The sequence below is a fragment of the Desmodus rotundus genome, chromosome 4 (genome assembly GCF_022682495.2).
Source record: "Desmodus rotundus isolate HL8 chromosome 4, HLdesRot8A.1, whole genome shotgun sequence".
Lineage (NCBI taxonomy): Eukaryota > Metazoa > Chordata > Mammalia > Chiroptera > Phyllostomidae > Desmodus > Desmodus rotundus.
In genome coordinates this window covers 137165422-137190386 of record NC_071390.1, presented here as the reverse complement: position 1 = coordinate 137190386, position 24965 = coordinate 137165422, and the positions used below count along the sequence as shown (strand labels likewise).

The 24965-nt window shown below is 44.8% G+C and overlaps 1 protein-coding gene across 5 annotated transcripts in view; it reads right to left on the bottom strand.

Annotated features, from left to right (window-relative positions):
- The window catches only part of FRMD4A (FERM domain containing 4A), a 445706-nt gene that overhangs the window by 39313 nt on the left and 381428 nt on the right, over positions 1–24965 (bottom strand). For all 5 annotated transcript variants that reach the window (XM_053922092.2, XM_071221290.1, XM_045183617.3 and 2 more), the window contains exons 13-14: positions 23436–23574; positions 17689–17830 (exon numbers count right to left, since the gene is read on the bottom strand). In XM_053922092.2, the coding sequence (XP_053778067.1) occupies positions 17689–17830; positions 23436–23574 (281 nt within the window). The remainder of the gene's footprint in view (positions 1–17688; positions 17831–23435; positions 23575–24965) is intronic.

Sequence of the window (24965 nt, the reverse complement as noted above, 5' to 3'; positions counted from 1 at the left end):
CAAAGGAGCTCCTAGAGGACTGTCAGCTGATTTCTCAACAGAAACATTGCAGGCCAGAAGTGTTTAGCCTGAAATTTTCAAAGTGATGAAAAGCAAGGACCACCCATCAAAATTACTCTGCCCGGCAAGGCTATCATTTAAAATTGAAGGAGAAATGAAGAACTTCCCAGACAAAATGAACAAACAAACAAACAGACCCTAAAGGAGTTTATTACTACCAAACCAGAATTACAAGAAATGCAAGGCTCTCCTTTAAGAAGAAGGGAGAAAAAAGAGTAACATAATTATAAAGAATAAAATGGCAATAAATACATACCTATCAATAATCACTTTAAATGTAAATGGCTTAAATGCTCCAGTAAAAAGATATAGGGTAGCTGAATGTCTAGAAAACAAGACCTATCTATATGCTGTCTACAAGAGACCTACTTCAGAATGAAAGATACATACAGACTAAAAGTAAAGGGATAGACAAAGATAGTTCATGCAAACAGAAACAAAAAGCTGGGTATCAATACTTATATCAGACAAAACAGACATTAGGCTTCACAGGAAAATTTTACCAAACATGCGAAGAATTAACACCTATCCTTGTCAAACTATTTCAAAAAATTCAAAAGGAAAGAAGACTCCAAAACTCATTTCACAAGACCAGTATTATCCTTACTCCAAACCAGATAAAAACACTACGAAAAAAGAAAATTATAGGCCAAATCCCTGATGAACATAGACGCAAAAATCCCCAACTAAATATCAGCAAATCAAATTCAGCAATACATTAAAAGATCATACATCAGGATCAAGTGGGGTTTGTTCCTGGGGTGCAAGGCTGGTGCAATATTCACAAATCAATGAGTGTGGTACACCACATAAACAAACTCAAGGAAAAAATCACGAGATCATATCGATAGATGCAGAGGAAAAAACATCCGACACAATCCAGCACCCATTTATGAGAAAATTCTCAGAAAAGTGGGAATCTTCCCTCAAAATACTAAAGGCCATATATGACAAACCTACATACCAATGTGAAAAAATTAAAAGCCTTTCCTTTAACGTCAGGATGAAGACAGGGGATGTGCACTTTCAATGCTCTTTTCAACACAATATTAGAAGTCATAGCCACAACAAGACAAGAAGATACAAAGAATATCCAAATTGAAAAGGAAGTAAAACTGTCATTATTTGCAGATGACATGATACTGTATACAGAAGATCCTAAAGATTTCACCATAAAACTACTAGAACTGATAAATGAATTCAGTAAAGTAGCAGTATACAAAATAATATTCACAAATTGGTTATATTATCATATACCAATAATGAACTATCAGAAAAAGAAACTTTAAAAAAATCCCAATTACAATTACATCAAAAAAATACATAGGAATTAAATGAACCAAGAGGGTAAAAGACCTGTACTCAGAAAATTAGGAGACAATGAAGAAAAAACAAACAAGATACAAATAAATGGAAACATCTGCTATGATCATGGATAGGAAGAATTAACATTGTTTCAATGTCCATACTATGCAAAGCAGTTTATAAATTCAATAAAATTCCTATCAAAATCTCAATGGATTTCTCACAGAACTAGAATAATCCAAAAAATTTATATGGAACCACACAGACAAAAAACACCCTGAATATCACACACAATCTCAAGAGAGAACAACAAAGTTGCAGGTATCCCACTGCCTGATGATATCAAACTATAGTACAAGGCTACGGTAATCAAAATGGCATGGTACTGGCATAAAAACAGACATAAATCAACTGAACAGAATGTGAGCCCAGAAATAAATCCACACCTACATGGTCAATTGGTCATTAACAAAGGAGAGAATATACAATGCAGTAAAGACGGTGTTTTCAATAGTGTTGAGAAAACTGGACAGATACATGAGAAAAATAAAAATATACCACTTTCTTACATCATATACAAGAATAAACTCAAAATGGATCAAAAAGTTAAATGTAAGAGTCAAACCCATAAAATGCTTAGAAGAAAACATAGTAAAATATGTGACATCTCTCCTAGCAATATATATATTTTTTGATATAGCTCCTTGGGCAAGGGAAACAAAAGAAAAAATGAACAAATGGGACTACATCATACTAAAAATTTTTTGCACAGCAAAGGAAATCATCAATAAAACAAAAAGGCAGCCTACTTTTCCTACTGGGAAAGATATTCTCCAATAGGGGTTAATATGCAAAATTTATAGAGCTCATAATACAAAGAAAGAAAGAAACAAAGAAACAAACAAACATCCCAATTAAAAATGGGCAGCGGACCTGAATAGACACTTCTCCATTGAGGACATACAGATGGCCAAGAGACATATAAAAAGATGCTCAGTGTCCCTCATATTCAGAGAGATGACAATTAAAACCACAATGAAATATCCCCTCATCACTGTCAGAATGGCTGTCACCTATAAATCAATGAACAACAATTGTGGCAAAGATGTGAAGAAAAGGGAAGTCTCGTGCACTGCTGGCAGGGATGGTAAGTAGGTGCAGCATAGGAATCATAGTCAATAATATTGTAATATCCATGTATGGTGTCAGATGGGTATTAGACTTATCAGCACTTTGTAAGATAAATAAATGTCTAATCACTATTTTGTACACCTGAAACTAATACAGGGTGGGGCAAAAGGAGGTTTACAGCTGTTTGTATGGAAAATACTACGATAACTAATACATAATGATACAAGAATAAACTGTGTTTCATGGACCCACAACTGCAAACCTACTTTTGCCCCACCCTGTATAATACTGTCTGGCAACTAACATAATTGAAAAATAAAAAAAATACTTAAAAAAGTTTTGGTAAAGCAAAAAATACCATCACCAAATTAAAAGCCAACCTACTGAATGGGGGAACATATTTGCCAAATCATATATTTGAAAATGGGTTAGTATCTCAAATATAGAAAGAACTCATAAAAATCAATAGATAAAAACAATCTGATTTAAAGATGGGCAGAGGACATGTCCCCTCACACCTGTCAGAATGGTTGCCATCAGAAAGATAGGTGCTGGTGAGGATGTGGAGAAAAGGGAACCTTTGTGCACTGTTGATGGCAATGTATGTTAGTACAGACATTATGGAAAAGAGTATAGAGGTTCCTCACAAAATTAAAAATAAAACCACAATAAGATCCAGCAATTCCACTTCTAAATATTTATTCAAAGGAAACAATCACTATCTCAAAAAGACACCTGCACTCCCATTTTCACTTCAATAGTTATAATAGCTGACACATGGAAACAACCTAGATGTACGTCAACAGATGAATAAAGAAAATGTGGTATATACATACAACGGAATATTTATTATTCAGCCCTAAAATGAATGAAATCTTGCCATTTGTGACAACATGGATGGGTCTAGAGGGTATTATTCTAAGTGAAGTAGGTCAGACAGAGAAAAACAAATAGTGTATCTGGGGGCAGGGCGGGGATCCTGAAATTATAGACATAAAGAACAGATTGTCTATAGCCAGAGGCAGGTGATGAAGAATAGGCCTACGGGCCAAGTTGTTAAGAGGTGCAAACTTTAAGTTATAAGATCCATCCTGTATTGTACATTTGCAAGTTGCTAAGAGAGTAAGTAGCTCTTAAAAGTTCTCAACATGAGAGAAAGAAAGAAAAAGAAAGAAAGAAAGAAAGAAAGAAAGAAAGAAAGAAAGAAAGAAAGAAAGAAAGAGAGAGAGAGAGAAAGAAAGAAAGAAAGAAAGGAAGGTTATAACCTCTGTGAGGTGATGGATGTTAACTAAACTTATTGCGGTAATCGTTTTGCAGCCTGTACACATATCGGGTCACTGCATGGTACACCTAAAACTAATATAATGTTACATGCCAACTATATATCAATAAAAAAGAAGAGAGGTGTTAGAAGCCCCTTTATCCAATGACATAGAACCTAGATTTCAATTACTGAATAATACTGCATTTCAACTATAATTGAAAAAATAAAAAAACAACAACAGGGATGAATGATGGTCATGGATTGGAAGCTAGATGTCATAAAGAGCTCAGTTCTCTAGGAATTAAACAATAAAATCACACCTGTCCCAGTAAAAATTCCAGCCCTATTTTGGAGGGAGGGGTAGGAATTATATTTCCACATGAAACAGTTTTGGATAATTCAGTGAATGGATGACAGATATGACAATAATCCAGCTGAAATTCCCAGAGTCAGTTCATGTGTTCCTTCCAATGGTACAGACAGCATCTCTGAATCATGAGGTTAAAAAGGACCTATGCCTTTGCCTCTGAAGCTCTGCCATTCGCAAAATGGATACCACTCTCTTTTTCAGTCACTGAGCAGGAAACCCCATTTCCCCTCAATTACCGAGGTTCTTACAACTGTGGTAATCAAGAAATCTCAAATGTGTCAGTACATTTTGACTCCAATTTGCCCTTTTTTCTTTTCTTTCCTCACCCCATTCTAGTGTGAAATAGAGAAAATCTGTCGCTACCATTGACAGATTTTCGATGTACCATCGAAATGTGTACCATCTTCGCGAGGAACGTACCATCTTCGCGCCACCACAGCGACTCATAAATACTGACTTGAATAAACACACAAACACACTTGGATGCAATAATTAGGTTGTACCTCATCTTGGTACAGAAATCTAGTGCCCATAAGTCATTTCTTTACATAACCTACCTCCCAAACCTTTAACCACTTCCATACCTCCTCCCTGGACTTTGTCATGCTTCAGCCACAGGTTCCCAAATTCAGTAGCAGCCCCAAACAAAAGTGGGACTCTTAAGAAGCCTCCCTTCCCTCCTGGTTCCCAGGCACTAAGTTCACATGGCATCGTGTTCACGCAACACACGACTGGACAGGCTCCCCAGTTTGAATGGTCCAGGCTTTCCACTTCCTTAAGTCAATTACCCCATGCTTGCCAGTACCACCTCCGAGTTCACAACCATCTAATATAACACTGCTAAGTCCTTTTGAATCTAACCTGGTTCTCTTACTCACAGTGACCAATCACATTTGAGGACGCTGGAAAATTGAATGAGCTGTGTTCTGTTCCTTCATCTAAAGAATAAGAATGTAAAACGATACTGGAAAGAAGTCACACTTTGGATTGAAAAAATGGGCCTGGGGAAACTTGGGTCCAAGAAAGATGAAAGGATTTTCGCTCTTACCCCTGCCTAACCTCTCCACAGGAAATGATGCTGTATGAAGTCAAACCTAAGAATTAACTGTGTCCAAGGACGACAAAAATCACACATTAAACTCTGGGAGGTAAAGCACAAGGTTTTTAGATCACTTTATCTCTAGTTGTGGGATTAGTTACGCTTTGGTCTTGAGTTACAGGACTCATTAGCGCTACCTGAATTTTTTTTTTATTTATATTAATTAGCCTAAATACTCAACTCATGTAAGAGAGACTGGATGGCTCAAGAGGCCCTCTTCATGTCTGGCACCACTTAGTCTAGCTTTTTTATACCTTTAATCTGGAAATTGTTTCATAAGGAATGTGGTGCTGGGCGCCAAGTTAAATCTCTGCAAATTGAGCCAGCGTAGCCTGGCCGTGTGGATTAACCATTTTATTGGTAACTGGACACCTGAGTAGAGGGTTGAACAGCTCTGGGTTTGATGAACTCTAAACCAACCACTCACTAGATGTTGACCATGGGCAACTGACCTGTCTTCCTTAATTTTTTTTAACAAGTAAGTGATATAATCACACACACACCACTGTGCCTGGAGTAGATAGGTAACCCTTCAATCTTGGGTAAAGATTGGACACAAGTGAATACATATATATGCGTACATGCACACACACAATTCACACACACCTGGCAGAATCAGAGAGAGAGAAATCATTGAAACCACCTCTTCACCGTTGCTCAGGGAGGTACTGGTCAAAGAAAAGATCCTCACAGTGCAATTCAGCATACCGCTTGGACTACAAAGCTCACATTTAAAAGGAGCAATATCGGTCTAGGCAATATTTTTGAACTAAGTTTCTTGAGCCCCTGGGTTTGCAGACATGCCTTTGGGGCTTCTGTGAATGAGGGTGAGAATGGGGTCATGACATTCCATGGCTTCTGGGTCACCCCCTCTGCACACTTGAAGCTAAGGCAGCTCCACTTTAACCTACTTCATGCATTCAGGTTCGCGGTCAGGTTGCATCTGAAAAGAGTTCCCAGTGCCTTTGTTTGTTGAAAAAAAATCTCCTGTTCTGGGGCACGAGCTCTGAGTTCTCTAGGCTTCTATATTTCAGAGCTTGTGGGATCTGAGCCTGTGAAATTGTTACCTGCAATCAGGCAGATACAACAACCATGAGGAGAGGTGGCAGATTTCCTAGCGACAATGATGCCCAAGTAACAGCTCCACAGAAAGAAGCTCAATCAAGGGCCTCAGAAGAAGGAGGCTCAAGTGGTTTGTGATATTGAGGAGCTTCCAGCATCCACAACTGCCCTCCAGGCAGCCCCTGAATGGCATGGTTGACAGCCCAAAGGGAGGCCTGCAAGTTAGCCAGAAAGCAGGAGACAGAGATTCACTGCTCATCCTGCAAGGGACGAGCCTCAGGGCACAGGTCAATGGGAGTCTTAACAAACTAAAGGTTTGTGACCACGTCGAAAGTGATTCTTGCTTTGACTGGGTGGCCCAGTTGGTTGGAGTATTGTCCTGTGCACCAAAAGCGGTGGGTTCAATCCCTGGTCAGGGTGTGTCCAGGAGGCAACCCATTGATGTTTCTCTCTCACATCTCTCTCAGTGTTTCTCTCTTTCTCCCTCTCCCTCCCTCTCTTTCTCCCTTCCTGTCTCTCTCAAATCAATAAACATATCCTTGGGTGAGGATTAAAAATAAATCCTAGACACAGAAAGATTTTCAAATCAGCACCTTAGATCTGAAGAATGGTAAAGAAGCTCTGTTACCATGATTTACTCATTTCCAGTTATTTGAACACATGCGAATAAGCAAGACCACACCAAGGTGGTAAGTTTAGCCCCTCAGAAATTAAAAACATATAAATCTGCTATCTTTGAGAGGGGCAGGGAAGGGCAGGAAAGACACCCGGATTTCCATCATGTATCTGCTGTTAAATGGCATGATGCCTTGGCTCACGATCCACTCAGAGCCATGGTGACCCCGTCTAGAAATGGCCAATTAACCAACCTCCAAGAGCTGTCCAGACTCGAAGAATCTATTACTTAATAAAGCAATGACTCAGGCAGCTCCCTCTTACCTCCAGCAGTCATTTTGGCAGTTTGTACAAAAGGAACCTCATATACATTGCCGTCTTCCCTCTTTCCTCTGTGATCCCCACCTTTAGAAAAGACAAGCACACTGCCAACTCTGGTCCTTGCCCCAGTTACTGCGACAGTTTGCCTCGAATTGGAAGGGAATGTCTAACGATCAACCAGTGCCTAAAAAATTTATTATCATCTTATCAATAGACCAAAGCAAATTATCTGTAAGCTTGAAAGCCAAACAAGAGTTTAATCTCTTGTTAGATTGAGCTGACTTTGGGATTAAAAAGTAGGAAGATGAATGGAAAACTAAAATCCAATGAGTGACATTTCAAAATGTATAGACTGACCAAACAGTAGCCAAGTTACTTTGAAAGGGCTGTCCATGCATACTGAATGGGGCAGGGTGCAAAAGAAAATCAGAGGTGAGTCGAATATTTTTGAAAGATACAGGTAATATATAAATACTTTGTTGTTAGTCAAAGTTTAGAGCAGTACCCAGCTGTATAGGGAAGAGTGGTCTAAGTGTGGTTTGGAACACACACTGATGTTGTGGCCTCCAGAGGCCGAGTCTCCATGTAGCAGCTTGGAGTTAACAGGTGCGGGCTCAGGTCCCAGCTCCGAGACTCACTTGCTATAGGACTTGGTAACATTATACGACCTAAGTCTCAGTTTCCTCCCCTATTACGTGGGAATGAAAACAGAACTTCTTCAAAAGTTGGGAGAACTGGAAGAGATAATGCTAGAAAGATATTTAGAACAGGGCTCAGAACATAAGTGCTATCTGAATATTCATAGTTATTTGCATCAAATAGTGTTCTCAGCCATACACTTTCAGGAAACCTGGGAGGAAGAGCAGAAGGACTGAAAATATAATGTTTTGGTTTTCTAGCTACTTTATTATCATGTTTCAATTAAAATCCAAAGGATTTTTACAGAACTTCTGACAGGAGCTTCCCACATGTTCCACTTCATTTAACCCCCACAAAACCAGTGTCCCCATTTCCACAGACGTTACCAGACATGGGGAGGCAGAGCTGGGATTCCAGCTCAGCCCTGCGAGGTCTGTACTATCCCTAGAATGGAACCACCATGAGGGCAGAGCTTTCTGTCTTGCTCACTACTGAGTTACCACAGCAAAAATGGTGCAAGTGCAGTCATGCCTGACTCTCCAGCCAGACCCCTTCCACAGCGCTGCGTAGATTAGCAAGCAAGCAGAAGGCTGAATGAGGTGGAGCCAGGGGGCTTCTTCAGAGGTGCCACTGAAACATGTTTCTGGAGCACATTCATGTGCAGGTGGGGTGGGGTGAGGGGCAAATGACTGGACAGGGTCCCAGCCTTGAGAGCCTTGTCCTAACATGAAAAGCTGCCTGCCAGGAGGAGGCAGGAGGTAAGCCACATGAAGGCGAGAGGTATCAGCTGCCACCTGAGGAAGGAGCCCACAGCCCGGGGCCAAGCTGACAATCTGGAGAGCTGAGGGTGACCCCGGTCTGGTGTGCACAGGTGAGTAGCTCCCTGCGTCTCACGGGCAGATATTGCCAGGGATAGACCTATTTGCATGACACTGGACTGAAGATACAGTGTTTCAGTTTTTTGGTTACTTTATTATCATGTTTCAATTAAAATCCAAAGGATTTTATAGAAACAGGCCACCAAAAACCAGGCCGGTGGGGAGGAGAAAAAGATCTGACCTCCAAGAAGGTAATTCCTACCAAGCATGCTCAGGAGAGCTGAGTATGCGCTCAGATCGGGAAGTGGTTTTCAGTGGGTGTGAGGGGATCTTCTGTGTGAACTCTCCGATGCCATGGAGGTTGTTGGAGGAGATGTGGTACAAACCTGTTCTGCTACGTGTGTGCGCGCTTGTGTGTGTAGGGGGGGACACACACCAGCACACACACACAGCAGCTCCTCTTTTGCAGGCAAACACGTGGAAGGATATCCTCCTTCAGCTGTGATGGAGAATCTGCTCCAATCTTTCAAAAGACCCTGACTACTCATCACCGGACATGAGTGTGCATCCTACGAAGAGAATGTTCTCAGGAACTGTGGCTCATCTGTCCACACAGATGGAGCACTGATGACCAGCCTGCTGATCTCAGGAGAAAGAGAGGTGCTTTCCTTTCTAAGAGGAGGGGAAATTGTTTTCAAAACAAACAGCACCCCAAAGAAGAAAGAAATCTGTTACCCTAAAAGTAAGCAAAGGAAATGACAAACTGTTTAGGCCTTCAGGGAAAAAAAGGAAAATGAAGACAGCGTATTCAAGGCAGATATGTAAGAGCTGTCAGGAAAAGTGCTGGCAGACACCCAAGAATGAGTATGAAGAAAAGGTTTGAACTCCCTTTATGAAGAGACATTTACTTGCCATACAGAACCTCAATTATGAATTCCTTACTTAAATATGTCCTAAGAGACAGTGTGAAATAATGCCACCCTGCAGTTTTCAGGATAAACGTGTGGTGCCTGGAGACAGTCGCAGAGAATTTAACGTGATTTTCAGCATGAAAAATGAATGCACGGCAAACTTTTCATTATGGTCAGAAATTGAAAAAAGAAAACAGCTCACTTAAAAGAGTAGAGAAATGGAAGCTCTCTGAAAAGCAAGCACCTCTGGATGTTGGCGGCAAGTGTCTGCGACAGCTTTCCTGCAGGCCAGGCGCCCTGGCTCCGGGCACTTTCGCCACAAGGTGAGGAATACGAGTATCATGGGGGAGAGGAGAGATGGGGGAGAAGGGAGACAGAGAAAAGGAACGGTTGGTTATAAAAATTAGCAGCAGCATCTAGTAAAATACCTAGATGACACCAGTGTTTATGAGTAACTCATACGGTTTCCATTGCTGAAACTGAAACGAGGGGCCCACCTTCCCGGCTCGAACTGCGTTGTTCTGTTGCGTGCTGAGCAGCCGGCCTAAACTCAAGCAAAGCAGAGCTGGCGAGAGCTGACAGTGATATTTCTTGTTCAGTGTTTAAAATTTCATCATTGGAAAACCATTCATTTTGGTTATAAATTGCCAGTCTGTTTGCTTCTCTTTAGTTTGCAAATATGCCTTTACTGGAACCCCTGACGGCATAAATACATCAGTATAAGTGACTTTAGAGGGTTTTACTTCCCCAACATGAGAGTGGACAGGGACACTTATCACCTCAATTTTGACTCAGGCCCATCCTGCTCAAGCAAGTCTGGAAATGCCCATTCCCCAGAAAGAGATGTCACAGCCTCCCTGGCCACACAGTCCAGCGCAAACACACCGAGGGAGCCGAGCCCTCGGGCAGTGCCTGCAGGACTGTGCCCACCTGTGGAGCCCTAGAATCCTGCTGTCATTAGACCTAAAAGGGAGAGGGCAGGTAGCAGGTAACAGAATTCTCAAAGCTGGATGGAGACACGGGGAGGAGATAAAGTGAGAGCAAAAAAGAAAGGATGAAGACAAAGAGAAAACTAAAAAACACTTGTTATTTACACCAGCATAAGGCAGTGTGTTTTTGAACATAAAGCTGGCAGGTGCCTATCAAACTGCGAGTCTGTATGGAGAGATCAGATAGCTGGCATCCTCATTGTTACATCAGTTATTAATAACCTTCCCAACAATGGGAGGAAGTGCTAGCATTCAGAGAATGAGAATGTGAGAAGCGCTGAGTAATGCATGGAGAGTGATCCCAGGCGGAGCGAGGCCCCATGGCTAGCACAGCACGACTCCTCCAGGACAGAAACTACAGGAGCCAAGGTATAACAGCACACTGCAGGGTGTGTGTGTGTGTGTGTGTGTGTGTGTGTGTGTGTTTTAAAAAAAACAAGTCATCACCACATTCTCCACAATCCTGCTGATCACAGTGAAGATGACTCGATTGCCATCTCACTCCCATTTATAGACACAACATGTCCTTTTGTTTTGTAGAGAATGGGTGGCTTATGCCCCTCCACTTCTATTCAAGAAGGTCAACATCAGTCTTTGTGTTCCACTCCTTTAAGAAAAGAGGCACAGTAAGAGTTTGCATTTGGGTGGTTAATGCAGTAAGTCACGTGGCCTGCAGAACACTGGGTGTTTCCTCGGAGAGTTGGTGCCATTTTTCTTAAATGGCTGAGAACAAAGGCTCATCTCCCGTGGCTGCTACACTCCCACTGAAATCGAAATTGTTCTGTGGCAGCAGATCCCTGAAACAATGCTCGGGGCGACCCTACATGCTCTCTGAACAACAAATCAGTGGCTGTTTTCTCTGTTTTGTTATTCCATTTGTCTCTCTAAACCTTTTTAAGATTTCAAGAAATGGGAGCTGGGAAGAGAAGAAAACACCCTTTCAAGTTCCCACAAAAAAGGATTTCCAATGCTTCTATTGAACTCTGAAAACATCATAACCAAATTGTGTGAATTCATAGCTGTCTTCTCAAACTCTACTTGAACCTCCAAAATTTGGTTCCCTGAAACAGGAGAGCAAAGCAGTGCTCTCGCAGGACAGAGAGAATACAATGTGCCCTGCTAACCCCCTGCAGCGGCCAGTCCACAGGTTTACTGAGCGCCCACCATGCAGAGCTTATGGAGGGAGGGGGACAGGGCTCTGCCAGCCTGGCTTGGGGGAGCTGCCTCAACATCCCCTCTTCCACGGGACTCTGGCAGGCCGGGCCATCTCTCAGCAGATGTGTTCTGGGGACAATGGTCTTCACATCCTTTCAAAGCCTGGCCACCAGAGCCCCTTCACCAATGGATTCAGGATGGGAGTTCCATAATCTTCCCAGGGTCTGAATCCCATTCAGTGCTGGATCAGGGGGTGAGGGCTCGATCCCTTTAATTCTGACACAGGCCTGGCAGCTCGGACTCAGAGGGCTCACTGTCTCTAGGGCCTCTACTAGCATATGGGACTCTAGGTCTCACACGCAGGAGCCCTGTTCATCACCAGCAAAGGATTAGGGTGTCCGGACCCCAAGCCTTAATATGTAATTCCAACTACGTGGACCTTTTTTATTTGAAATATTAGCTGCTGGCTCATGGCGTGAGTACTTGTGAACTTCTGACTTCTTTAATAGACACGGTAATGCTTCATCATTTCTTTAGCTTCTTAGACTTTAGATACAATGTACTGGGCTTCAGTAGTTTTAAAGGTCATTATATGCCCTTAATTACAAGGAAAATCACCTTTAAAGCTGAGAATAGCTTGGAAATATTTGATCTGATTAGCATCAATAAACAGTATTCAGACTCTGTGAGGAGAGGGGCTGTAACCTTTTGAATGCTATGTCTAGTCCCTAGCAAAGTTTGGGAGCTGGAAAAAAATGCTGATACCATAGAAATGTTGTAGCGTTGGTGTTACTCGGCTCAGTTACACAATTCGGGTACAGACAAGGGTGGAAGGATGGATGAAAGAAAACAAGGATGGACATGGTTTGCAGAAGGAGCCTGACCTGACAAGATTCACTTTTAAAGGTCTGCTACCAGCATGACGGAAGCAATACAGCACAATTTGAGGAGAAATGTTGCTGGCAGGTATATGGGAGGTTTGGGCAAGGCCCCAGATATCATATACTCTGGGAACAGAGTAGGTCCCTAAAATGGGGCACAAGAAAAGGCAACCTACTGAATGGGAGAAATTAATTGCGAACCGTATATCTGATCTGATCGCGTAAACTAGCCTAGCAGGCACCCCAGCACAGATCGGCCTTTGTTTTGAGTTTCTAACTTTGCTTCGATTAACCTGGGACCCCACATAGGTCAGTCTAAAATTTGCAAGGTTTGTGTAATGCTCTCTTGCAATTTGCTGAAAGTTTCACACAAAGACCAAGACTTAATCAGATGTTTATCCATACCTAGGCAATCCCTGGCATTGATCATTGCTAGGAATGTTTTTCAGGGATGAGCCTGGGATGTTTCTGCAGGACCAAGGGGTGAACCAGTAGAAACCACCTGAGACCCGCTGGAGCGGCCCCAAGGACTCCGCAGTGACCTCCTCAGGAACCTTCCTCACTAGTCCCTCATTTCGATACTAAAGTCTCCCACCAGGGGTGGAAATTTGCTGCCACATTTGAACATGTGATGTACATAGGACCGTTTCCTCATTGACCATGTGCTGGAACGTCCTCATTTACACACGCAATGATGAAGTCCACCTTGGTATTTATGCATGGCTTCCCCCAATAAGACGGATTAGATAGAAACTTTGCTCAGGGAAACACGGGTCTGAGAACAACCCCAGGGTGTCCTTGCTTGCTGGCTTACAGTAAAGCTCCTTCTCAATCCACTAAGTTTTGTGTTTTTTTTAAAGATTTTATTTATTTACTTTTTAGAGAGAAGGGAGAGGAGGGAAAAAGAGAGGGAGAGAAACACTGATTGGTTGCCTCTTACATGCACCGAACTGGGGAACCTGGCCTGCAACCCAGGCATGTGTCCTGACTGGGACTCAAACCTGTGACCTTTTGGTTCACAGGCTAGCACTCAATCCACTGAGCCACACTAGCCTGGGCAAAGCTCCTTCTCATAACATCATCTCGGAGCTGTCTTTTGGCTGACAACTATTAAACATTTGGACCTGGTGCAGTCTGGTAACAATCCAGGGTTACTATCCAAAATACACAAAGAACCTATCCCATATAACTCAATAACAGAAAAACAATCCGATTTAAAAATGGACAGAGAATCTAAGTAGACGTTTTTCAAAAGAAGACAAACACATGGCCAAAGGTACATAAAAAAAAATGCTCAACATCACTTGTCATCAAATTAAAATCACAATAAGACATCACCTCATACCTGTTAGGATGGCTATTATAAAAAAGACAAGAAACAACAGGTGTTGGTGAGGATGTGGAGAAAGGGGAACCCTTGTGCACTGTTGGTAGGAATGTAAACTGGTGCAGCCACTGTGGAAAGCAGTACAGGGGGTTCTCAAAAAATTAAAAACAGACCCAGCACATGATCCAGCAACTCCACTTCAGGGTATCTGGCTGGAGGAAACAACAACGTCAACTTCACCCCCACGTTCACAGCAGCATTACCCACAGGGGCCAAGACACGAAAACAACCTAAATGTCCGTCACTGAATGAACAGATTACAAAAATGGGGGGTGTGTAAGTATATATACATGCGCACATACAGGCACAAAATAGAATATTACTCAACCATAAAGAGAGTAAAATCTTGTCATTGGCAGCAACCTGGATGGAGCTGGAGGGCATGATGCTACGGGAACCAAGGCAGGGAGAGAACAGACTGGTGGCGGCCAGAGGGGGTTGATGGAATGGGCAAGGGGTCAAAAGATACAAATTTCCAATTATAATATAAATAAGTCATGGGGATATAATATGAACAAAATTTAAAAATTGTGTAGTGAGCACCTATTGGATATCAGGCACTGGAATAGAGGTAGAAAAAAAATTTTTTCCAATGATGATTAATTTCTCAAAATGCTTTTAAGGACCATTTCTTAGACACCTTTTTGGTTTTTTTAAGCATGAAGCAGTAGGGGAAGGAGAGAAAACAGCTGATCAAATAGTATACTAGGTTACATGTGTCATGTTTTGTGAAGAAAAGGTGGAATACAGAGTCTGGCAAGGGCCGTAAGGAGGGCTCACAGCTGGCGCTGCCCCGAGGAGCAAGGCCCTGGCAGTCGGTGGGAGCATGTGACTAAAGACGTTTTCAACAGGCAGTCAGGCAAGAGGACATGAGAGGGCAGAGAAAGAACAGGGCGGGAGCCTCGCCCAGATTTCCACATTGCGGGCCATGGGAAACAGGTGTCTTCCAGGTGGAATTTCCAAGGACTCGCGTCAAGTGAAGGCATTTTCTCCTGGCACAAGAAAAGCGAGAGGGGCAGCAATCAGCAGCCCCAGAAGGAGTGGTGACCAGATCTGTGGGTTCTAGAAATTCCCTCTGAAGACTGATGGAAGTTTCCTGTCTTACAGCCTCTCCCTCCATGGCCCCATTGTCTCTCCTAAGTCAAGGGAAGGGGGCCACCACACGAAGCCTCAGGCGCACATTCAAGGACCATTCCTGAGGCTCTAACTTGAAGGCCTGTCAGGGCAGAGCTGGAAATGCCGCCTGGCCTGTCATGAGGCACGGCTTACACCTCCCGGCAGGAGGCCTTAGCTGCTCCATCAACTTCCAAACAGCATAGCTGAGGCCTCCATCACAAGTTATCAAACACGTGAAATCACTTTACTGTCTTGGAATAAAGAGGCTTCTATTAGGGGTGGTGGTGGATTCAGCAGGAAGGTTTTCTTTGGCTTTTCTCTAGCCCACCAGACTGATCGTTAATGTCAAGGTGCTTTGTGTCTTAAAGATGCCTGGGCCTCATTTCTGATGGGTGAGGGACATCAGTTCCATGTCCAGGGGTCTGGGGCTCCTGGTCACAACCCCATCTATAACTGCTGTTAGGTTATTGCCTTGGTCCCACTAGAGTCTGCCAGAGACGACGGACCTGAGCAAATGGACCAGGACCAGGGCACAGGTATAAAAGTGGGGACACCTGGGTCCCGTGATCCTGAGCATGGCCACCTCAGGCTTTTATCTCTTCTTCAGCAAGAAGAGTGGTTCTCCAAGTATGGTCTGATCCCCAGACCAGCAGTATCAGCATCACCTGGGGCCTTGTTAGAACTTGTTAGAACCTGTTAGAAATGCAAATTCCCAGGCTCACCCCAGACCTACAGAATCAGACATTCCAGAGCTGGAGCCCAGTTATCTGTGTTTGAACATGCCCTCTAACTGGTTCTGATGCCCAGGGAAGGTGGAAAAGCCCAGAGCTGGATGATCCATTCTCCTTCGGGGAATAACCACGCCACATACAGAAAGGAACTAGATATCCAGATGGATATGCAGCCACAGCAAAAATGCACCCCTTCATTGAGAATGAAGGAGGAGTCCGGCTCATCTGTGGATGGATAAGGAGGCTGGTGGGTGGGTCCATCTAGGCTGGAATCTGAGACTCCAGGTCTTAGCAGGGGTTAGGAGAGTCTAGAGGACAAACACAGGGCTGGCTCTGACCAGCCCCTGGCCATTCAGCCCGGGGTTGGGAGTGGCTGTAATTCCAGGCAGGGGCTCAGGCTCTGAATGGCATTCTCTTTGATAAAAGAAGACAACATTCTCTGTCTTTACTGTAAACCTGCAGGCCTCAGAAATAATGATTTGGCCCATTGCATTAACGAAAAAACTCTGAAATCCTGAAGCAGGGAGAGGTTCATGGGGAACCCTACAGTGATCCGGCAGAGACAGATCAAGGTTCTGTGGGGTTCGAAGTTTATATAATTTAGGTGAATTTTTAAGAAAAAGAATGAAAAATGTCTTATGTTCGCACGTTTGGTGAAAGCACATGGCCATGTGAACCGGGCCCTCCCAGGGCCTGAGAAGGGTCTGTCCAGTGAGGGGCCGTAAGCTGAAGAGCTTGGCCCCTGTGTAATCTGCCTCCCAGGCCAGGAAGGGCACACTTCCTCTCCCCAGCCCCCCCCCCCCCCCCCCCCGGCCAGTCCCTCCCCGCCTCCACTCTGCCTGGACTCCAGCAGCCCAGAGGGTAACTAGATAGCTTTCAGCTTCTCCTCCTCTTCTGTGGCTTTTCCTTTTTTTTTTTTTTTTTTTTAATCACGTTGTTGCGTGCAGCCACTAGACATAGTTATAGAAGCGACTCTGGAAGTGAGGTCAGGCGGAGACTTCTTGCTGTACTTTCATGGCGCAGAAGCAAGGGCACAATCAGACTTGCACCACGTGGCCTGGGGAGTGACCTGCATCAGTAATATTTTCTTTCACTAACATTTCCAGGCAATTGCTGCCTCGTTCTCTCTCTGCTTTTCCTGTCTCACACTTTAGCGGATTGAGTCTCCTCTGAAGACAGCCAGATCTGAAACTTCAGAGCTCTTCCGTCCCTCCCAACATCTAACGGCACGATGCCTTGCCCAGGGCCCGCAGAAATGGATAGTGGAATCAGGTCCTTTGACTCTCAGTTTCAAAAGGCACTTAATCGCTCTACCATCCTCGATGACAGCAAGTCTCTCCTTTTTAAATGATCGAGAGTATTCTGGACTTGTTAAAGTTTCAAGAAGTTCCTCTAAGAACAGAATGTGGTGTCACTTAGCACCACGACCCTCACCATCAGCCCTACCCTAGTATAATTCTCCTCTAATGACACACGAGTGAGCCCCACCTGCTGTCCTGCGAGCTGACAGCCCTGACAGTCTGCCGTCAGGATTCGGAAGGCTCTGGAGGGTGCCTGAACACTTGTGTGACCAACAATCTATCCCACACTGAGTGGTTCCACTGCTTCTTTTCCCCCCACCCTTTCCGACTGTTGGCACTTTTCTGATTCCCTTTTGACCCAAAACCTTGGTCTCCAAACTAGAGCCAGTTCCTGGCAAGCCTGCTAAGCTGTCTTCTCAGCAGCTGCTGGTTCCCGCCTTTGCTGGAGCCACCCCAGGGCTGAAGCCAGACTTCGGCAGGAACTTCTTCCACGTTCTCAGGACGGTGGCTCCCAAACTCAACACTGTGTTTACCTGATGACAGGAGACTCCCGCTGCTGCCGCTGATGATCTTCCCTTTGCTCCCCATGTTGGCCAGCTTCGAGGTCTTCAGTGTTCCAGTCTCGGTCAGGTCAATAGCGATCTCACTCAGGCTTCGTGCGGCATGGATTTTAGACTAGAATGAGAAAGGCAACCAGGTCATAAAGGGACAATCGTTCGTCTCTGAGACAACAGTAATCACTTGCCTGCTAGTAGTCCTGAAATTTGGCAAACTGACACATCTCCTAACCTGCAGCATTTTTGTTGGTGTCCCTTCGCCCGAATCACTCGTCACCGAAGCTCGCTCTCTGCAGGAGCAGGTATGGCTCAGGAGCGGATACGAGTGGTGAATTTTCTAAACCTATTATTCTACAGGCTATACTGTCCATGCTTAAGAGCAAGGGCTTTGGAGTCAAACAGACCTTCCCTGCATCCCCTCCCCTCCCCCCATGCCTGGTCCATAGCTCTCAATAAACAGTAGCGATTACTATATAACTATTTTGTGTTTTAAGAAGGAGGAAAAAAGTATTTTCAACTTTGTGAATGACCTAAGAACTATCTGAAACAAATTCATAAAATTTCAATAAATTTTGAGGTGATTTAAACCTGTTAAATAGCCAGCCACGCGACCATGGAAAGTTCGGAGGACTGGAAAGGGACAGCGCTCTGGACCTCAAGCAGGGTGCGCACGTGGAAGAGCTCATCCGGACGTGCGAGCCCCGCCAAGAAGCACCTGAGAGCTTTGTCTCTGTTCTGATACCTAAATGTCCTTGCCAAAGTCTTCAGATTCTGGTTAACATTCTACTCCGTTCATTCCACATATTAATTGGCCCGATCTGGCTAATAGCACAGCAGGTGAGAATTATCAGAAGGGGAATTCTGAGTTCACAGTTACATAATTGCATTCCTAAAAGGCACTGTTTGTAGGAAAGTTATCTGCTGTAATTACCATCTCTGGTGAGAGCAGTGTGTTAGCGTTTCCTGCATGTGTATTTGATGTTGGCTTTTTCTCCTGTTCTTCAGGAAATCTATGTTTGTGATAGTGCTTAGGCAATGGGCTTCACCTATACTATGGACTTTATGAAAAAAATTATAAATCCTGGGATAACCAATACATTTGCTAGTCTTCCTGTGGCACCTGGTGATAGATAGCACACACGTGGATGGAACTAGGTGAATTTTCCAGTCACTTTACGTGTGTTCCCACCTGGCACATGTGAAGCCAAGTCTTTCCCACACACTGGAGAAGCCAGCGGAGTGCAGATAAGGACGCCAAGGAGGCGAGGTTGCGCCGTCTCCCGTGCTGACGCCCTGCCCAGCTGCCCTCAGCCGTCCAGCAGAGGCTGTGTGAACCCCTGTGGCTCTGCCCTCCCCCCACCTCTGTGGGGATGCCGAGGTCGGTGAAAGACAATGACTTCCAACCACTGAGCACTTTCCTCGTGTTAACAAAATGAAAGTCCAATCAACAGAGGAAATGCTGAGACTTTGGTTTGTTTTGTTCACTGGCCATGAACTACCTCTGCCTCACTCTCTCAATCCCATTGGTCCTTCCTCGACTGATGTCTCCTTTCTGACCTCAGATTTGGTCCCTGCCTTCAGAACCAGGTCACCTTCAGCTTAGGGCCTCCTTGTTTATAAAACAAGCATTCTGCCAGGCCCTCCTAGGGTCCCCCCCCCCCCGTAGGGTTCTGACTGGCAGCAGAAGCAGGAAGGGTCTTTCACTCAGTTTGACACCAGGTATCAACAGCACCCGCTGGGTGGACTTTTTCCTCCCCACACGCGCAGAGAGCACCATCCGTCACTTCCCTTCCCTCACTTCCCTTCCCTCATCACTGGTTTCGCCAATGCCCACGCTTTGATAAAAGAGCCCGGGCTTGCAGCTGCATCACAACCACCCACGAAGACACAGGCCAGTTCAGTGTGGCGTCGAAGGGCCTAGGCTCTGAAGTCAGAGAGATTAGAGTTGGAATTCTGACTCTTCCTAGTTCATCACTGTTTAACCTTGATCTTCAACCTCTGACCCTCCAGTTGCTGGTTTTAAAATGGAGATCTGAAAATCCACATCACAGAGTTTTTGTGGTAAGGACTCAATTAGATAGCACACACAAAGGCCAATGGACTTGGAGTAGAAATCAGCTGGAAGTCAGGACCTGGCACTGATTTGCTAAATGAGGTTCAACTGATGACTCAACATGGTATTTTAGGGATCTCATTAATCACATGGAGGACCTGTCCCCACTCCTTCTCCACTCCTGCCACATATCAACCCCAGAGGCAGAAAACAAAACATGGAAAAGTAACCAACAGACCCCCTTCCCAGGGGAGACTAGATTCGTAGAAGTTTTAGGAACTGTTGGCTCCTCTCTAGAATGGAAACACTCAAACGAGTATTGATTGTCTCCTTGCAAAATCAAGTCTTTGGGCCAACCCAAAGGAACCTCTGCACTTCTGACCATTTTGCTATGAGGGTCTTGCCATACAAAGTGTTATTACTGATACTTCATCAGTGAGGATAATTGTCCCCTATCATGGCTCACTCGGACGCTGGTCTAGATGGAGTGAACACTAGCAGACTGGACCAGGAAACAAAAAGAAGGACAGATGTTCGGATGGGAGGCCATGTCAAAAGTCTCCACTCTGAGTTCAGAGAAGCGTCTAACGTTTCCTCTAAACAAGCGGAGCTTTCAAACGTTTTCCTCTGAAGTCCACAAGATGTTTCTTGGCTCTGGGCTACAGAGGTTGGGGGGATCCTGCTGACAGCATTTCTGATCTCAGGGGTTAGCTCACATGTGTTACCACCTGTAACTGGTGCCTGCAAGCCTCTCATTCAGAATTCACCACAGGAAATCAAGAAATACAGCCTCCCTTTCACTCTGTCTTTGTTGATGGAGAGAGAGAGAGAGAGAGAGAAAGAGTGTGTGTGTGTGTGTGTGTGTGTATAAGAAAGACACAGGGAAGGGGGGACTGATTTCCTTAAATGATTTACATAATGACCCTGAAAGAAGAAAGTAACCAAGTACCGGGGGAGAAAATGAGACTTCTTGGCTACTCACCCTGCTGACTCAAACCACTAGACAGCAGTTGTTTCTGGGGTTGATAGGCATCACTTGGGAGGCCTGAATTTTCTGAAGTGCTTCAGAGAAAGGAATGGTTGGCATGGCCCAAGACAGTAGGGTGTGAAGCAATGGACAATGTGCCAGCCAACACTGGCAGCTCAGAAATACCTGGAAGCTCTTCATCCCAGGCCTGTCAGCCTTCACTCACCCGGAGGCCGTTCTGCCCACCAAGACAGTTCACACCACAGTTGCATAAAGAACAACATTCAGAAAGAAAAGGTGTTGCAATATAACTCCTACGGGGAATTTTATCATCTCTGATTTAATTTGGGGAACTTTTAGAGAATTTAAACTTTACGTAAGTGTTGGCCAGGCAATAGAGTATTGGATTAATAATGATAATAATAAAATATAGCAACTATCTCCTAAAGCAATGTCACAAACATTGTGTCTTTGGACCAATCAATAATTTCAGTCAGGAATTTCCTTTCCTGGACCCTAACTGAGGAAAACAAAGCAGGGTCACAGAACTGGAAAACAGAGCCCTTGGACTCCACATGGGGGAACTTACTCCTCACCCTTCCCTGTAGGCGGAGGAACTGGCTCCTGGAAGAAATGCAAGGGCTCTGAAGATCTGTGTGCATTCAAAGCCTGTGGGGGCAAGTTCCCTGGCCCCTGGGAGTGTGTGCACTTCCTTCGGTCAGGATTGCTGAGGACTGCGGAAATTTTCTTGTTGCTGTGGGCATTTGGTCTGGCCTTTTAGCAGACGCCTTGTTACTGTGCTCTTTGATCATTATTTTTGAGGTTTGCTTATTGCATTAGTGGATTGTCCAGTAAACCTGATGAACAAGGCTTCTCTACCTGCACAGTAAGGTCATCTTTGAGAATGGGGCTATAGAGCTCTAATCCTGACTTACCCAAGAGACTATCTAAGAAAAAACAAACAAACAAATAAAACAAACTAAACAGCATGGGGTGGGAGGAGAAGTTCAAACAGCTAATGTATATCCTTAGGGTGAAATACTCTTTTCTCTTTTCCCTGCTCAAATTCGTAGTATGATTGCATGGGGTGAGGGCGTCTGCCTGCAAGAGGAATTGGCAGTGGGGTTCAGGATTGCCCTCCCTGCCTTGTTGCTGAACAATGCAGAGGATGGAATCAGTGTTCTACAGTTTTGGCCTCTAACTCCTTCCCCTGGAGGGCAAAGTGCTGACCCCCACCCACTGACTCCGTCTGAAGCAGGAGTCAGAACACTCAGGCCCTGTTATCTTTTGATCTAATCGGCCCTCAAATTCCTGTGCCAACGACCATCAACACTCGGAGAGCTGTGGGATACTCTTGTGATTCGTAACAAGAAAAATGCTCCATCCTGTGCCCATTTAGCCTGGAAAGTAACCACAAAAAGGGTCAGGAAGAAGACTGAGTGGAGGAGAAAATGTTACAAAGGAGACACTGGCTGCTACACAGAAAAGGCACTGATTTAAAACTGAATTACACCTTGAAGGACTACTTCTTTCTTCCTGCCCTATTATTTTACTATGTTTCTCTTCCCTCCCACTCAATCCCAGCTCTCTCCATGCATGCCTCTCCCCAGTCCAGGGAAGAAGCAACTCCACCCAGATGGAAAATAAGGCAAAAGAGAAACCTGAAAAGACCCAAAATGGCACCGATCCAATGAATCTTATGCTCGGTAAGCCCAGGCTCCTGCCGATTCCACCCCTCCCAAGAGCCCATGCAATGGGACAAAACCTCCTACAGGTGGTGGTACTGACTGGGCCAGGGGCCAAGGCTGGTGTGGCTCTGGAGTTCTGTATTCCACACACACACCCCAACCCGACCCCCAAAGCAGCAAGATCCTGAGAAACGGGCAGGGCCCGTCTCAACATGCTGTTCACCTGAGGGGCAGTGAACGGGAGTGGTTTGTGGGGGCAACGCCAGGGAAGCTGGGCAGACACAGCTGGAAGAAGAGGGGGCAGAGTGTCAGTGTTTATGTACGCTGTGTGTGAACTGAGGAGACGTCACTCTCCCACCCACAGGACATGCACCCGTGTGCATGTGCAGTGGGGCTGGATGGAATCTCCCTCCCAGATGACTGTTTACCAAGGCCTGAGGCTCCAGGTCTACCTGAGGGAAACAGGGTTGTTGCTTTCCCCCCTCCCCAGTTTCCTGCTTTGCATTTTTTTTTTTTAAATGCAGTTGGCTGTTGGAAAGGCCTGGAGGGTTTTCACAGCAATTACCCTAAACAGTTAGGTGGTGTCTATTAGTTGAGAATGCTTTTTTTTTTTCCCCTCAAAAAGAAAACTATATGCCACTGTTTAAAAACCAAAAAGGGCTTCACTGCTTGCTCCTAGAAGAGGTTCTTGAGGTTTAAGCATGGTCAGAATTCCTCCAAAGGGCCCTGCCTGGCTGTATTCACTGGCTTGAGTGGCTCTAACTGTGGTCTGGCTGGAGCCCCCTGACCGAGGTGTGAGGACTGTGCCCTCTCGAAGGGCTGTCTCGTTCCTCCCAGAGCCCCCAAAGCAGGTCTGAGTCTGCGCGCATCTCCGGGCAAAGGACACAGGGCCATCCCCACCCATCCGATCCTCAGTCCCCAAACAATGAGATCCAGACGACGCTCTCATCTGTCCTCCGTTTGGTCAAAGTCTGGTCACAGCAGAGTCCCTCCCAGTCCCCGGACAAGGACTTACCTTACTCTGCTTCCTGTCCAGATAGAACTGGTGCTGGCTAATGGCCATAGCCCAGATGGACTTGATCAACGCTGGACATGCGTACCATGTGTGCACCGCAATGCCACTGTGCCCAAACGTCCTCCGCGTCACGGAAGCCCTGGGAAAGCACGAATCAGAAGGGTGGGCCACGTTATGTCTGTGATGAAGAACTCCACTGACCGGTCAACATCTTTTACTGAGAGCCCACTGGGTCCCACATGCCCTGATATGAAGGTGACAGACAAGCACACACACGTGCTTGCTTTGGGACTGGTGGCAAAGGCCATCTTTTTATTTCTTTTTAATAAAAATTGTATTCAAGGTGAACAGTTAGATGACTTGATACACATATACACAGTGAAATGATTCCTACAGCCAACCTAGTAACATATTCTCACACAGTTACTAATTTCTATGTGCTGGGAACACCTGAAATCTGCCCTTGGCAAACTTCCAGGACACAATACAGAATTAGTAACTATAGTCACCGCACTGCCCATTAGATCTCTAGACTTATTCATCCTACATAATTGCAACATTAGTACCCTTCACCAACATCTCCTTCCTGCAACCTCCCCACGCCTGGTAACCACCGTTCTACTTTCTGCTTCTATGAACTTCACTTATAAGTGAGATCATGCCGTTTTTCTTCTGTGTTTGCTTATTTCACTCAGTATAATGTCCTCCAGGTTCACCCATGTTGTTACAAACAGCAGGACCTCCTCCCTTTTTAAGGCTGAATAATATTCCATTATGTAAAAACACCACAATTTCTTTATCATTCATCTGTCAACAGACACAAATTGTTTCCATATCTTGGCTGTTGTGAATAATGCTGATCTTCTTATTTACTGGCTCCTTAATGTTAGAATGCGGCCAAGCCTCTGCTTGTCTGTGGTAAGACGGAACATTCTAGGCCACTGGATGGCCTTTTCTGGTCTTCAGCTCCTGACGTTTGATCAAGACAAACTTCAGAGACCTAAAAGCCTTTGGCAATGTCCTTCATTAAGCAGGTAATGCCGCCTACGGTGAAGGATGAGCCAATTCTGGTCTGAGCTCATTTTGCTGCAGAGCCTGTGGGAAGTTCTGAGGGAACTGGGCCTTCTTATATTACTCTCACTCCATGTTCCTTGAAAGAGTCAGTCACCAATTTTTCAAATACATACGGAGGGCAGATAGAATAGAAAGAAGCAGGAGTGGGCAGGCCGATAGAAATGAGCTCAGCCAACCCCTTCCAATACCCTGCTGCACATGTACATGTATGGAGAAGACATGGAGTACATATATGTATGGAAATGAGACTTTAAAAATTAAAGTGGAAACAGCGGTCCCAACATAACTCAATGCAGCAGTGGCCTCAGGGGAAAAAGAGCTATACAACCATGTTCTCGTTGGAGCACATTTATTACAGACGTGTCTGCTCACACGTGTGTGCATCCGTGTGCAGGGCAAGGCGACAGGACAGTGGGGGGGGTCTGAAGAAAATGTGTTTTCCAGATCAGAATATCT